At 40.9% G+C, this 14,192-nt stretch overlaps 1 protein-coding gene across 1 annotated transcript in view; it reads right to left on the bottom strand.

Moving 5' to 3' along the window:
* LOC139278176 (BTB/POZ domain-containing protein KCTD19-like) overlaps positions 1–14,192 on the bottom strand; it is a 69,202-nt gene that overhangs the window by 9,864 nt on the left and 45,146 nt on the right. The window contains exons 5-8 of the mRNA XM_070896829.1: positions 10,244–10,375; positions 8,185–8,398; positions 2,165–2,322; positions 1,642–1,754 (exon numbers count right to left, since the gene is read on the bottom strand). Of these exons, the coding sequence (XP_070752930.1) occupies positions 1,642–1,754; positions 2,165–2,322; positions 8,185–8,398; positions 10,244–10,375 (617 nt within the window). The remainder of the gene's footprint in view (positions 1–1,641; positions 1,755–2,164; positions 2,323–8,184; positions 8,399–10,243; positions 10,376–14,192) is intronic.

The following is a 14,192-nucleotide window of genomic DNA, read 5'->3' on the forward strand; positions in this document are numbered from 1 at the left end:
ACATTGATGGGAACAGAATTAGGCCCATCTCTATGCCCCACTATGGTCAATTAAATTGGCAACATTTGCCCATACTTTCTAGGCTGTGAAGAATGGTTACACTTGAATGTAGAGTTGCCAGCTCTGGTTGGACATATTCTTGGAGGTTTCATCATATGACGGAATGGGAGTGAAATTGGTCTTCAGCGGTAGCACAAAACAGGCAAAAGCAAATTGGCAGCCCGTTTTACACCCTGCCAAATTTTCTCTTACATTGAAGAAAATCGGGTGAGGTGTAAAACGAGCTGTCAATTCACTATCACCCTTTTTACATAGAATTACATAGAAACAGAAACAGACCATTCATCCCAACCAATCCATGCCAGTATTTATGCTCCATTGAGCCTCCTCCCATCCTTCCTCATCTATCAGCATAACCCTCTATTCCCTTCTCCCTCGTATACTTATCTAGCCTCCCCTTAAATATATTTATACTATTTGCCTCAACTACTCACTATGGTAACAAGTTCCACATTCTCACTATTGCGGAAGACCAATTTCACTCTCAATGGCATGAAGGACTGAACTGCTTGAAACTCATTTATTATGGAGCGAGCAATTTGTTCCCCAGTGGAAAATAAGGACCAGCGCATGACTTTGGCCTTTCAAACACCAGCTGGACTATCAAGTCTCCAGGAATGTATGAAACTAATGAGAAGCTGATAATAAGATAAATCTGATTCACCATTCCTTTTGGGAATTCCCTATAATTTTTCTCCCAGGTTGTTCTCAGCAAAATTAAATATGTGATGTTTTTAATTTATTTTAAGTGTTTGTGTGTTTTGGGGGGGTATTCCCATTCATACTTATGGTGATTCCGTACATACGGAACTCACCACAAGTATGAATGGGAATAGCCCTACTTTGATTGGTTGGGTCGTCCACGTGATCCCAGAACCGTGTGCGAAGTGCCTACATCCCTGGAATACTTAGGCCTCTTCGTAAGCCGTCGCATAGAGGCCCAGGACCACAAGCCTCTGAACCTCCTGGACTACCAGGTAAATTCGTAGATATTTTCCAGGTATCTGAATACCTTTCTGAAGGTATGTCAGTTCACATCGCCCGCTGGAAACCTCCAACTGCAATTTCTGTGCCATTAGCATCAATTTTCCTATCCCTTGCTCCCATGGAACACGCAGTTTCCCAGGCACAGAAGTCAGGAGAAAGAGATAGAGACCTGGATCGCGGTGTCCGGTGCATTATTTCTTAATATTTCTTATATGAGGCGGAAACCTGGTGGATCTGGGTTCTGGCCCAAATTATAGCCCCACCTACCAGAAGCGCAGAACCATGCTCCAGTTATACACCCTGTTATTCATGGAAATACAAGGCCAATATATCAAAATGAATGAATTAACTTTGAAAATACCAATCACGAAAACAATGACCAGCTTAGATATTTAAATAACATAGTACATTTTTTTCTGTTTCATCTATTTTAATGGTAATAATGCTAGTAATAAACTGAATATATCTCAAAAAAGCATCAATGATTGTTAATTACATATTTATTATTTGACAATATAATGATAGCAGGGTTAGGATGTGTACCAATGAATAGGTAATACACAAGACAGATAGTAGAAAAGTGAACTGACATACCTTCAGAAAGGTATTCAAGTAAGTGGCATACCAATAGTTTCCCACATAAACTTTCACAATCTGATGAAGAGTATGGCTGTCTACATCAGCAGTCCAACTGTCATCCAAAGTACCTTAAAATACACAATTGATTTAAATTTGTGAATTACTGTAGTTTGAAAATTGTATTTATTTAAATAAGTACATAAACAGCAGCATTAGCTTGTTTCAATATCATTGTTTTAAGAAAGATACTCCCCTACTGCCCTGTTTTAGGCAGCTTTTCGTGGGCGGTTTCCTCGGCGTTGTGTATGGGCCCCCGTTAAGGCCAAACTTAGATCCTGGCGGTTTTCTCGGCAGTACATGGGGCGGTTGCTCCCCGGCGCTCTTTTCGAAATGTGGGCGGAAGTCTTTAAAAAATAAGGGGGAAACTTTCGCCGGACGGTTTCTCATCAAAAAACAGCTATACCGCCGAGAAAAACGCCGAAAATGAAGGTGAAAAACTAGCCCATTGCCTTTTAAACCAACTTACATATGTTAAAGCTTGATTCAAGTGTCTTTCTTTTTCTTTTTTGTAGGTAGAGTCGCATGGCATCTTTTATAGGCTGGTACAGGCTGTCATGTTGGTCCAGAAATACACAAACGGCACACATCTGAGATACATCTTCAGTCAATGGTAGACGGCATGTCCCTAACCAGCTTCTGAAGATATAAATAATGTCAACCTCTGCCACCCCAGTTAGGTTAACAAACTTAAAGTAAAAGCAGATAAGAAAGAAAACAGCAACAATTTAAATATCTAATTTATAACCACAACACTCTAAACCGCAATTCAGTATGAATGAATCATCATCAGTCATTTTGGCTTTGCATCAGCCATATTACATTACCACATAGAATATTCAAAAAAGTTTAAAAGTCATATATTCATCTGATAAAGAAAAATATGAAAAATGCCCTTTATTTCCTGGAAATTTACGATGTACTAATAAAATTCCAAGGTTTTGAACCATCTACTTCCTGAGAAAGTGATCTTCTTTGCAGGAGCAGGAAAAGTACCCAATCACAACACACCTGAAATAACTAATCTCTAATCAGAGGCCCAATCAGAAAATTTGGAAAAGAAGCAATGGCCTAGAAATTTGGATCGTCGTTTGACAGGTTATCTAAGGGTCTAATGTGACAGGCGGCATGTGCGCGTTCATTCTGCATCTAAAAATGGTGTTGAGATGTTTGAATGTGAAAATCGGGGGCGTAACACCTGCTTCATACCCCTTTGTGAAATTTTATTGTGAATGGCACAGCTTGCGTCTTGCATTCTGTGGTCAGTTTCTTCAGACGCTTAGCAGCCAAACCAACGGTCTTTAAAAGGGGCTGCTAAAGGCTACCACCTGAAAGGAAAGTTTTAACATTTTTACTTCAGTTATTGTGGAGGCTAGCGGGCTGGCTCCACATTAAATTTAAGGGGCACTGCTGGCTACTGCTCACCTCCCCCCCCCCCCACCCCCACCCCTACTGATTACCCTCCACCCCACCCCAAGGATCTCGGCCAGCGCCTGAACAGGTCGATTTTGTTGCTCCAGTGTGACTGGTGAGCTGGCTCTGAGGCTGCAACTGGTGCCTACAGTTCGCCAGTACTAAACAAATCAGGCCAGTGAACTAATTTGGCCTCATTAGGTGCGTGCAGCATACACTGCAGTGGGATCACACACCAATTCGAGTGTGATCCAATTTCTAGGCCAATGTTTTAAGCACTCTTTGTGATTTTAACATTCCACAAGTGACTAAGATAAAGGATCTTCATAATGGCCCTTGGTTATTTAAGAATAAATATACTCTATATCTGAAATAACATACCCACCAATCTGTCTGTACATTGGAGCAATTTGACATTACAACACCTTTAACAAAATATGTATAAACATACATTTTTGGGATAAGTTTCAACTTCACCTCCCAGGTGGTAACCTGGCAGGGCAGTTTGCACAGTCTTTATAGAAGCTGCCTGATTTTCATTCCATTGATTTCAATCTATAATGGATATGCCCTGTACTGAAGATAAAAATCTATCCTGTTTGTGCCCATCAGATAAGCTTTTCACCAGTTGAATTATATTGAGCTGAAATGTTCATTTATGTTCCACTTAAGAATGTTTCTCCTCCCTCTCATACTAATGGATCTCATTAAATATAACTTGAACATTTGAACTTAACTCCCTACACATAAATCAAACATAGGATCAAACATTTTTCTTCTTGTGAGAATAGCCCCACTGTCAGCATTTGGTGAAAAGTCAAAGACATTAAGATCAATAATAATCTACACCATAGTGACTTTCTATTCAAATGACACATAGATGGTATTTTAAAATCTCCAAACAAGCAGAAGATAATTTCTAACCTTAATGGGAGTTACTGGCCCTGAAATTCTGGCCTTGCTGGGTCCGTACGGAATACGTACAGATCCGGCGAGGCCTTGCAAAAGCCGTTTTTTGCTGCGCAATGTGCATGCGACAAAAAACGGCTTTTCTGATCTGTCAAGATATCGCTTGACAGATCCTCCGCATCCCCGGGAGAAGGACATTCGCGTGGGTGAGATTAGGCTATTTGTCCATTTCTTGCCCAGCGAATGTCCTTCAAACTTTTATACCTGGTAAAAGCAGGCACATAGCCTACTTTTAACTGCCTAAGAGTTTTAAAACCTATAAAAATAAAATTTAAATACACATTTTTATAGTAAAAACTCTGTCCACTAAAGTAAGTTTATTTTAAACCCTATTAAAACACATTACAAAAATCCCCCAAATTTTTTTTTTCTAAAACATTTAATTAACTTTAATTTCAATTAATTTTAAACATGTGTGGTGTTTTTTTTAATTTATATGTTGTGTTTTGGTGTTTTAAGGGTTTTTTCTCATTGATAGTAAAGGGAACTCGTAAAATCGGAGTTCCCATTACTATCAATGAGAATACTGCACAGTGATTGGTGGTTCAGGCCCACGTGACTGCAGCTTCTCCTTCCGTATCTCGAAGACGTGGATGCACTGCGAAGCGCGAGAAAGGAAGGTCTCCGACCAGAATCCAAGGCGCCTCCGAGACCACCAGGTACATTCGTAAAGAAATTTTGGGTTGGAGACGTTTGTTCGAAGGAAGCCTCCAACTGGAATTTAAGGGCCACTATGTCATATATATTGTAAATGAAGGCCAGATGAGGGAGTGATAAGTCACTGTAAAGATAAAGCAGAAATCTGGGCCCCTATTTTCCACTTGCTGGATTTTTGGTGCCTGCACATGTTAATGTACAATTTTTTTGTGTACGTTTGCACAAGGAAAAAAAAATTGGGACTTTCGCCAAAGCAATATTTGAATTTGGCGCAGTGCTCTCCAAAGTTAGTCTGGTGGGGGGAGTCTGGTGGGGGGGTGGAACTTCAAGTCTGCGCTAAAAATTCTCTGGGCATGCGCGAAAAGCTGAGGTTGCCAGGGCAACCAGAAACGCTGAAGCAAGCTGAAGCTCGCTTCCCCAACAGGGCTGCTACACCACCGAAAGGGCTGCTGCCAAAAGGGCCTCAAAGGACCGCTCCCACCTGGCTGGACCCACGGCCACTGCTCCCGGGCCCCCCACCCCCAGCTGGATCTGCTGCCACTGCTCTGCCCCCCGCCACCCCCCCCCACCCTCCCCCCTTCCCCGGCTAGACCCGCGGCCACCCCTCCCCCCCCCCCCCCCCCACCCTCTGTCTGGATCTGCTGAAATCCCGAACTGAAAGGACTGCTCCCCACCGGCTGGACCCGCTGCAATCCCGGGCCGAATGGCCCTCCGGCTCCCGAATTTCAACTCGCAGGGACAGTGGGGGGGCGATTCTGCCCGGGATTGCAGCGGGTCAAGCTGGTGGGGAGCAGTCCTTTCGGCCCGGGATTGCAGCGGGGGGAGCAGTCCTATCAGCCTGGAAATCTTCTTCCCTGTGGAAAAAAAAGGTATTTTATTGTGTATTCTTTTGCCTCGTTCCTGTCCTCTTGTGCATCGCGCTGATTCCTTATGTTAACGTATGTTTTTTTGGGGGGGGCTTTTGGGCAGTGTGCGCCACGCTGATAAAAAAATCGTGGACGGCCAAAATCGATTAAGTCCACAAAAACGGCGCCGTATCCCGTTTTGACTCGGGTCGGCGGCAAAAAATTTTAAACTGCCGCACATGGTTGGCGCCGGCATCCAAACATTGGCGGAAGTTGGAAAGTGAGTATTTCACACCAAAAAATGTTTGGACGCCAAAAAAAAACGGCATACAATCCTGCCGAAAATAGTGGCCCTGGTATGGGATGGTTGGTAGTTAAAGAGTTTTTATGACCTAGCTGAAGCTAGAACACATCTTGAAAACAAGTAAATAAAGTTATATTCTGGGGATGTCTTGGGTCTGAGTCCATTTCTTGAAGAATTCATACACACGCGGGAAGTGGTGTTCCATAAGGATTGGTGCGGGTATCACTGCTGTTCACCATTGACAAATGATTTGGAAGTACAATTTCAAAATTTGTGGACGAGACCAAATTGGTGGGTGTAGTTCATACAGTGGAGAACTGCGACAAGATACAGGAAAACATTAATAAACTTGCAGAATGGCCATGTATTGGCAAATGAACTTCAATTTAAATAAGTGTGAGGTGGCACATTTCGATAGGAAGAATAAGGAGACCCCATACTCCTTGGAAAATAAATGTCAAAATCGGGTAGAGGAGCAGAGGGATCGGGGGGTCCAGATACACAGGATCACTAAAACTAACGTCGCAGGTTAATAAGGCTAATGAAAAAGCAAACAAAGCAAGGGGTTAATTTCTAGAGAGATAGAATTGAAAATCAGGGAAGTTATGTTAAACTTGTATAGAACCTTGGTTGACTACAATTGGAGTTCCGGTCTCTATAGTATAAAAAGGATATAGAGGCACTGGAGAAAAATACCTCTCTGAAACTGACCACAACTTCAGGATTTAGAGCTGTGGCATGTAAACGTGGAAATCCTAAAGTTGCGGTCAGTCATTCACTGCTCCAACACAGACTGTGCTGTGGTGACCTCCCCCACATCCCCCCCCACTCCACCCCATACCTGGCAATCAATGTAAACAGTGAAATCAGTGGAACTGACGAAAACTTGGGCTTTTCCATAGTAATAGCATTGTTAAATACCCCACTAAATGTTTAGCCATGTTGGAATAGGTGTAAATGGGTTTTAACAGCGTCTTGACTACTAAACAAATGTTCTGACAAAATGTCTCCAATGGGCCAGAAATTGGGGTCGGAGGCTTCCCGCGGGTGGATGCCTCCGACCTGGAGGAACGAACACTTCGGCTCCGAGACCTAGAGTTTTACAGACATTCACTGGGCTGGAGTTGGGCTTCGTGCGCCTAAACCTGGAACTTAAGAGGCCTCTCTGGGCGCTTACGCACATCGTATTCACCTGGAGAGGCCGCAATTTACGACCCATTATGATAAAAATTACAAATTAAAATTAAAAGTTTTTTTTAAAAAGTAAAAAAAAATGTTTTTAAGTTTACTCATGAGATTTCAACTTCTACCTTATCCCCATGTGAATGTCTCAATCTTTATTTCGCTCTCTCTAACATTTTTTTAAAGTGCGGATAAAAGCATCTTTTCATTTCCTGTTTTGCTGTCTGTGAGAATTCTTCAATGACAGCTTGTTGACATCACTGCAGCTCTTCACTGGGAATCCCCATGACAGAGCACTGCAATCAATTACACGTCGAAAAAGGCAAACTTCTCGCCAGAGATCACGAGATCTCTGTGGGCAGCTTTCTTTGGGGCTAGTGGGCCATTGATATATACAGTGGGTGAAGGAGTGGTAGAGATTTTGTGTTCTTTTCAAAGGTCCAAAAGTTAAGCAGGCATTTTGAAACAGTACTAAATCAATTCTGTAGTCTGGTTGGCTGGTAGACGACAAGTAGTAGTGTATGGGCAGGAAAGAGATCTTGGGAGTTTAGTGGACAGGTCACTAAAACCATCAACACAATGTTCCCAGGCTATTAAAATAAAACAGAATGTTGGGTATTAACATTTAAAACCAGAGAGGTCATTTGAAAACTGTATTTGGCACTGGTGAGACCGCATCTGGAGTACTTATATGCAGTTTTGGTCTCCTTATTCCAAAAAAGGCAATACTGTGAGCTAGATGGACCAACAGCCCTCTCCTACCTGAAACTGTTAAAGTTACTAAGTTACTATTTGTAGGAAGTTTTAATAATTCCAAAATAGTTTGCATACGGTAAATATTAGTGTTGAGAAAGTCAAGGAATTTTTTGCAGTGTGGTCAGGATTGTATATAACTACCTGAATAGAAACATACTTTTATACACACTTAATGAATCTATATTATCACTATTTGATCTTCTATTGTAGTAGTATATGTGATTAAAATTAGTTGAAAAAGATGTCTTAGCTTTATAGAAAATAACTTTAATATGTGATAAATATTGCGCAAACATAATTTTATACAATAAATGCATTTGACCTTAGCAGGCAAGTAGAATAAAATGTAATTAACAATAAACTTAATATAAGCACCTGACATGTTTAAAAAGAACTCCATTGCCAAAAATAAATAGCTTCATCCCATCAAGGCTGCTCTCAATGCAAAGCTGTCCTAGTGCTGAATCTGGGTATTTCACTAACAATTCCAGGACAAGGACATATAATGGTTTATCACATACAGGATTACAACCCCCTTCAGAATGATGTAAAGAACTGACAGGGTTAGAGACATCTTTGGGACTACCATCTATAATAAAAGAGAGGTGCAGATTAATTCACATAATTAATGATTGCAAGTGGCCACAAAACATACTATGGTAGATTTTCAACTTGCCATCCGGGCGTAAAATCACCTGGATTGGCATCCAAGTTTCATTTCTATTTTGATTTTTAAATGCTAGTTCGACACCTGGGTAGGCCACCCAAAATCAAACCCACTAACTTTTTTTAACCCTTGCATTACATTATGTTTCCCAAAATTCACTGCAAACATTACATGTATTGTTTCCTACATTCTACTACAACAGTGACTACAGTGCGAAGCGATACAGTTTGGTAGGAAGAACGAGGAGAAGCAATATAAACTAAATGGTACAATTCTAAAGGTGGTGCACGAACAGACAGATCTAAGGGTATAAGTACACAAACTGTTGAGGGTGGCAGGGCAGCTTGAGAAAGTGGTTAAAAAAGCATACGGGGTCCTGCGCTTCATAAATAGAGGCATAGAGTACAAAAGCAAGGAAGTTATGATGAACCTTTATAAAACACTGGTTCAGCCTCGACTGGAGTATTATGTCCAATTCTGGGCACCGCACTTTAGGAAGGATGTGCAGGTTTTAGAAAGGGTGCAGAAGAGATTTTCGAAAATAATTCGAGGGATGAGGGACTTCAATTACTTGGATAGACTAGAAAAACTGGGGTTGTTCTCCTTAGAGCAAAGAAGGTTGAGAGGAGATTTGATAAAAGTGTTCAAAATCATGAGGGGTCTAGACACAGTAGAAACTGCTTCCATTGGTCAAGAACCAGAGGACACAGATTTAAGCTGAGTGGCAAAAGAACCAAAGGCAACATGAGGAAAAAAATTTTTACGCAACAAATGGTTAGGATTTGGAATGCACTGCCTGAAAGGGTGTGTAAGTAGACTCAATCGTGGCTTTGAAAAGGGAATTGGATAAGTACTTGAAGGGAAAAAATTGCAGGGCTTTGGGGAAAGCGTGGGGGAGTGAGACTAGCTGATGTGCTCTTGCAGAGAGCTGGCACGGGCTCGATGGGCCGAATGGCCTCCTTGTATGCTGTAACCATTATATGATTCTAAAATACTTAATTGGCTGTAAAGCGCTTTGAGACATCCTGGGATCATGAAAGGCACTATATAAATACAATTCTTTTTCTTTTTAAACAAAAAGTAATGGCAGCTTAGATGCTCTACAGGATTAAAAAAAATGAAATTAGCATTATTCCTTAAAAGTGCTAGCTAAAAAAATACAAATAATTGTGACTACACCCACCACTTATAATGTTTGGTTGGGAAACAATGAGTAAAACATATTTTAGTTGACACAAAAATATCAATTTGAACCTCAATTAAAGTGGTTATGTTTCTTTAAAATGATTATAACAGAGAATAATGTAACAGCACTGCTTAGTCACCACAACACTGACATCAGATTGCTGAATGTTACTCTTTTCTTGATATTCCTTGTTATTTCTTACGTTTATAAGTTTTCCACTCTGATCAGCGCAACCTCATTGTAGATATTTCAATGGGTTTATAATCTGTCTCAACTGTTGCTATCATTAAGTTTCAGTTTCTGTAATATTTTTTAACTAATTTTAAGAAAAATTGCATTTAATTAACCATCCTGTCAGCTATTACTGCTAAATGATCAGCAGCTGTCAACAGAAACAATCTATAAATGTTATTTGAACATAGCAAGGCTATTCCAGATTAAAAGTTTTCCTATGTATGAAATGCGATCATGTAATCCAATAGCTTCTAAATTATTACTTTAGACATGTTTGACATGTTTCTTTTCTATAGATTTGATTATTAAAAGGTCCTTTAGTTACATTTTTACTTTTGTTGACTCACCTACGTCCATCCTATAGGATTTCACAGCTTTGATGAGCTCTGGAATTTGAAGCATCTCCATCTCAGTCACAAGAACATCTATTTCTGAAAATTTGTCAGGCAAAATTAGCTTCCCAGTCTGAAGAAAATTTGCTGCAAAATTAAATTTTTAAACCAATTTATAATTCTAACTTAATTCTGACTCACTTGCCATTAACACTGACCAAATAACTATTAATATAAATGTTATTATACACAACAACTTGCATTTATATAGCACCTTTAACATAAAAAAATGTCCCGTGGCACGTTAGAGAGAAAAATAAATAAGGGTAACAGATGATGAGCTATGGTAGGAGAGCTAGAACATGTGACTAAAAAAATGCGGTAATGCAGGCAATATTCTGGTGGAATGGACATTAAAACTCAAACTTGGATTGAACACGACACCAAGGTTTTACATGGCTTGATTCAGCTTGAATGAAAAGCAGGGGGAAGAGATGGAAACAGTGACAAAAGAGTGTAGATTATGGTAGGGGCCAAAAATAATGGCTTCAGTCTTAATGTTCAATAGGGGAAAATTTTGATTCATTCACCAGACAGTCTGATAACACAAAAGTGAGTTGAAGGAAGCGTAGAGAGGTAGAGCTGGGTGTCATTAGCATACAGATTAATGTTGACCTGCAGAATGTATCACCAAGGGACAGTGTGTGGACAAGGAAGAAAAGGGAAACAAGGATAGATTCTTGGGGATCTCTGGATGCGTTTATATGGGAGGAGGAAAAGGAACAGTTGCTAGAAATACACTGACTGCATTGAGACAAGTAAGAATTGAACCACACAAAATTAGTCCCACAAAGTTGGACAACAATTGAGGGGCAATGGAGGAGGATGGCCTGGTCCATCATGCTGAATGCCTCTGAGAGATTGAGGATAAAAAGGAGGGATAACCGACGTAGCAGTCATAGAAGATGTTGTTTGTGATTTTGACTGGGAGGTCTCAGTGATGTGGTCTCAAGATGGAAGTCAGACTGAAGTAAACAGGGAGTTTTGGGAGAGGTGGATGGAATTGGTGATGACACATTCAAGTACATTAGCGAAGGGAGGTTAGAGGTGGGTAGTATTTGGAGAAGATGAATGGGCCAAGGGAAAGGATGTTCCCTATATAGCCACCTATTTGCAATGTTGGTAAGCAATGGGGTCAGGAAAGATAATTAGTGATCAGGATTTGGGTAAGGAGAGGATCAAGGGAGCAACAGATGGAAAAGATGAGGTTGTAGAGGATTAATGGTGGAGATAAGCGAGGAACTGGAAAGTGACAAGGTATTTAGGGTAGGTGAATAGGGGGCTGGAAGAGTGGTCACAAGCAGAATAACAGAGGAGGAGGTGGTGATGGCAGAGGCAAGCTCTTTGCAATGGATTTTAGAGATGAGGATGGAGAGGCTAGAGAAAAGGGCTTTGAGGAAGTAGTTTACCTTTGAGGAAAGAAGCCATGGATTGTCCTTGGATAATCCTGGAGTATTAAGATTTCACTGAGGACAGTGGGCATGGTAGAATGTAACGTGAATGAAAAGGAAAAAAAATGTAGGGCTATGGGGAAAAAGCAGGAGAGTGGGACTAATTAAAAAGCTCTTTCAAAGAGCTGGTACAGGCATAATGAGCCAAATTGCCTCCATCTGTACTGTATGATTCTATAATTTTCCACAGGAAAGAGAAAATTGGTCAGGACACCCTTAATGATCATTTATATAGTGCCCCCCACTGGAAGTGCATATATGTTGACATCAGAGGGCAGAATTGGGCTCAGCTGTGATGCCCTCCCATCAGAAAGGCTGCCAACACTCACAGGCAAGTCTCAGACATGAATGATGACCAATAACTAAGAGAGTGCAACTGCTGATGCTGTAACCAAAATCTAATAAGAACGCCAACATCTTCAGGAAAGGAAGGGGGCAGGGGAAAGAGAAAATGGGCATAGAAAAATTGGGAGAGAAAATTCAGAAATCGAAGAATTAAGATATTTACTTTGTTGCTATCCTATTATGGAGTGATTTCCATTTGGAATTACTTCATATGGTTAACTGACATTAAAAAGAGAGGATAACAGAAATTAGATAGCTTTTTCCTTCCCTCAATGGATGTTACTAAATCCAATAAGTGTAGAACTGAACCATGTAAACCAGGAAGATCCTAGGCTGAATCCTTGGTCTGAAGTGAAGTATAAGTGCCTATTTGTGAATGCCAAATAAAGAGATCTATGTCTGGCTCTGATGATCCCCATGATAAAATAGCCAGATTGACAGTCTTGGATCACACACATGAAGAACAGCCACTTAAGTAAGGTACCAGAGGGGGTCACCACCTTTAGAACTATCCCAGGATCAGTCATCCATTTTAGGAGAGAAAGGGGTAAGGAGGAGATTGGGGTAAGGAGAGAAAATCAGATGTAAAATTAAAAAAGAAAAAAAATTGATGAAGAACAATAAGACTTTGATCATACATTTTTAACAATACTGGGAGTAATACAGTTGATCAGCATTAATGCAAGGCAGGAGCAAAAGAACTGATGTCAGCAATGAATGTGCATCATCACATCACTTGTGATGGATCACGCAAGGAGTGCAATCAGGAACTTACAAACATATGAAAATGATGAACAAGAAAAAAACAGTTGATCTATTGAGCCTGTCCCATATAGTCATGTTGCAATTAAGTAACCTGATCCTCAATGTCCCACGTAATGGTAGCCATTTTGTTTAAATTCCCAACTTTGCTTTTGTTGAAAAGATAAATTTTAGGAAGGCCTCAGTGTTGTGTAGAAACTAACTGATCTGCCCTTGGAAAAAAAACTATCCCAAGTTGCTTACAACTGCACTTTCAAGCTCCCAAACTACCTAACCTTTGACTCCCCATTCCTTGGGATACCTCTGTAACTGTTGATTTACTCAGCCACTCCTTCATTTCCACCTGCAAGCCCTCATCCCCAGCAAAACCTTTATTTCTTCTAGTATGGTTCCCAACTTTGTTCCCTTAAGTTCAAATCATAAAAATTTGAGCATACTTGCTGCCAATGTTCCCTTTAATTTTTTTCCCCTGCGCAGGTCCTTTAAACTTGCTGCACGGCCGTGCATGTGCGTTATCTTTTCTAGCGGCAACATTGGTGAGCAGCCTGAGCGGGACCTTGTACCTTAGAAAGAACATTGCTTGGCGCTAGATCGAGCTTGACCACATAAAGCTCCATTGGGCCTGGTTTCATCTGCTAAAACCATTCACTACTCTAGAATCATCCAGAAGTACAAGGATAAGCTCACATTCCTTTTCTCGACTACCAACTCCTTCCTTAAAACTGTCTCCCTTGGCCACTCCACCCTCACCTCTAATAAGTGTAAAGAGCTCATAATTACTTTGTCACTAAGATAGAGACCATCATTCAGCTACCTTTGCTGCTTCACCACTTCCCCATGCCAAATAAGCCAAACCTTCTACTGTCCATCTCCCACTGTAGCCCTGAAATCCTCTCTCTCTCATTCCCTCTCTGCTCTCCAAGTTTATCTCAGCCATGCTGCTTCCACAACTCCAAACCCACTGAACTCCTGACTATCCAACCTGACCGCTGCCCCCCCCTCCCCATAATAGCTAATATTGTTAATGGTTCCCTCTCAAGCACTGTCCCCCTCATTTTCAAAACCACCATCATCACTTCCTTCCTCAAAGAGCCTACTCTCAACTCTTCTGACTTCACTAACTACTGCCACAACTCCAACTTTCGTTTGCTTTCCAAGGACCTTGAATGTATTGCAACTTTCCAGATCCATGCCCGTTTCTTCCACAACTCTGTTTGAATCCCTCCAAACATGATTCCTCCACTTTCACAGCATCAAAATGGTCCTGACCAAAGTCACAAACAACATTCTGTGACTCTGACCGTTGTGTATTATCCTTTGTCAACCTCTCTGTAGCCTTCAACATG

This window comes from Pristiophorus japonicus, chromosome 13, assembly GCF_044704955.1.
Source record: "Pristiophorus japonicus isolate sPriJap1 chromosome 13, sPriJap1.hap1, whole genome shotgun sequence".
NCBI classification, from domain to species: Eukaryota; Metazoa; Chordata; class Chondrichthyes; family Pristiophoridae; genus Pristiophorus; species Pristiophorus japonicus.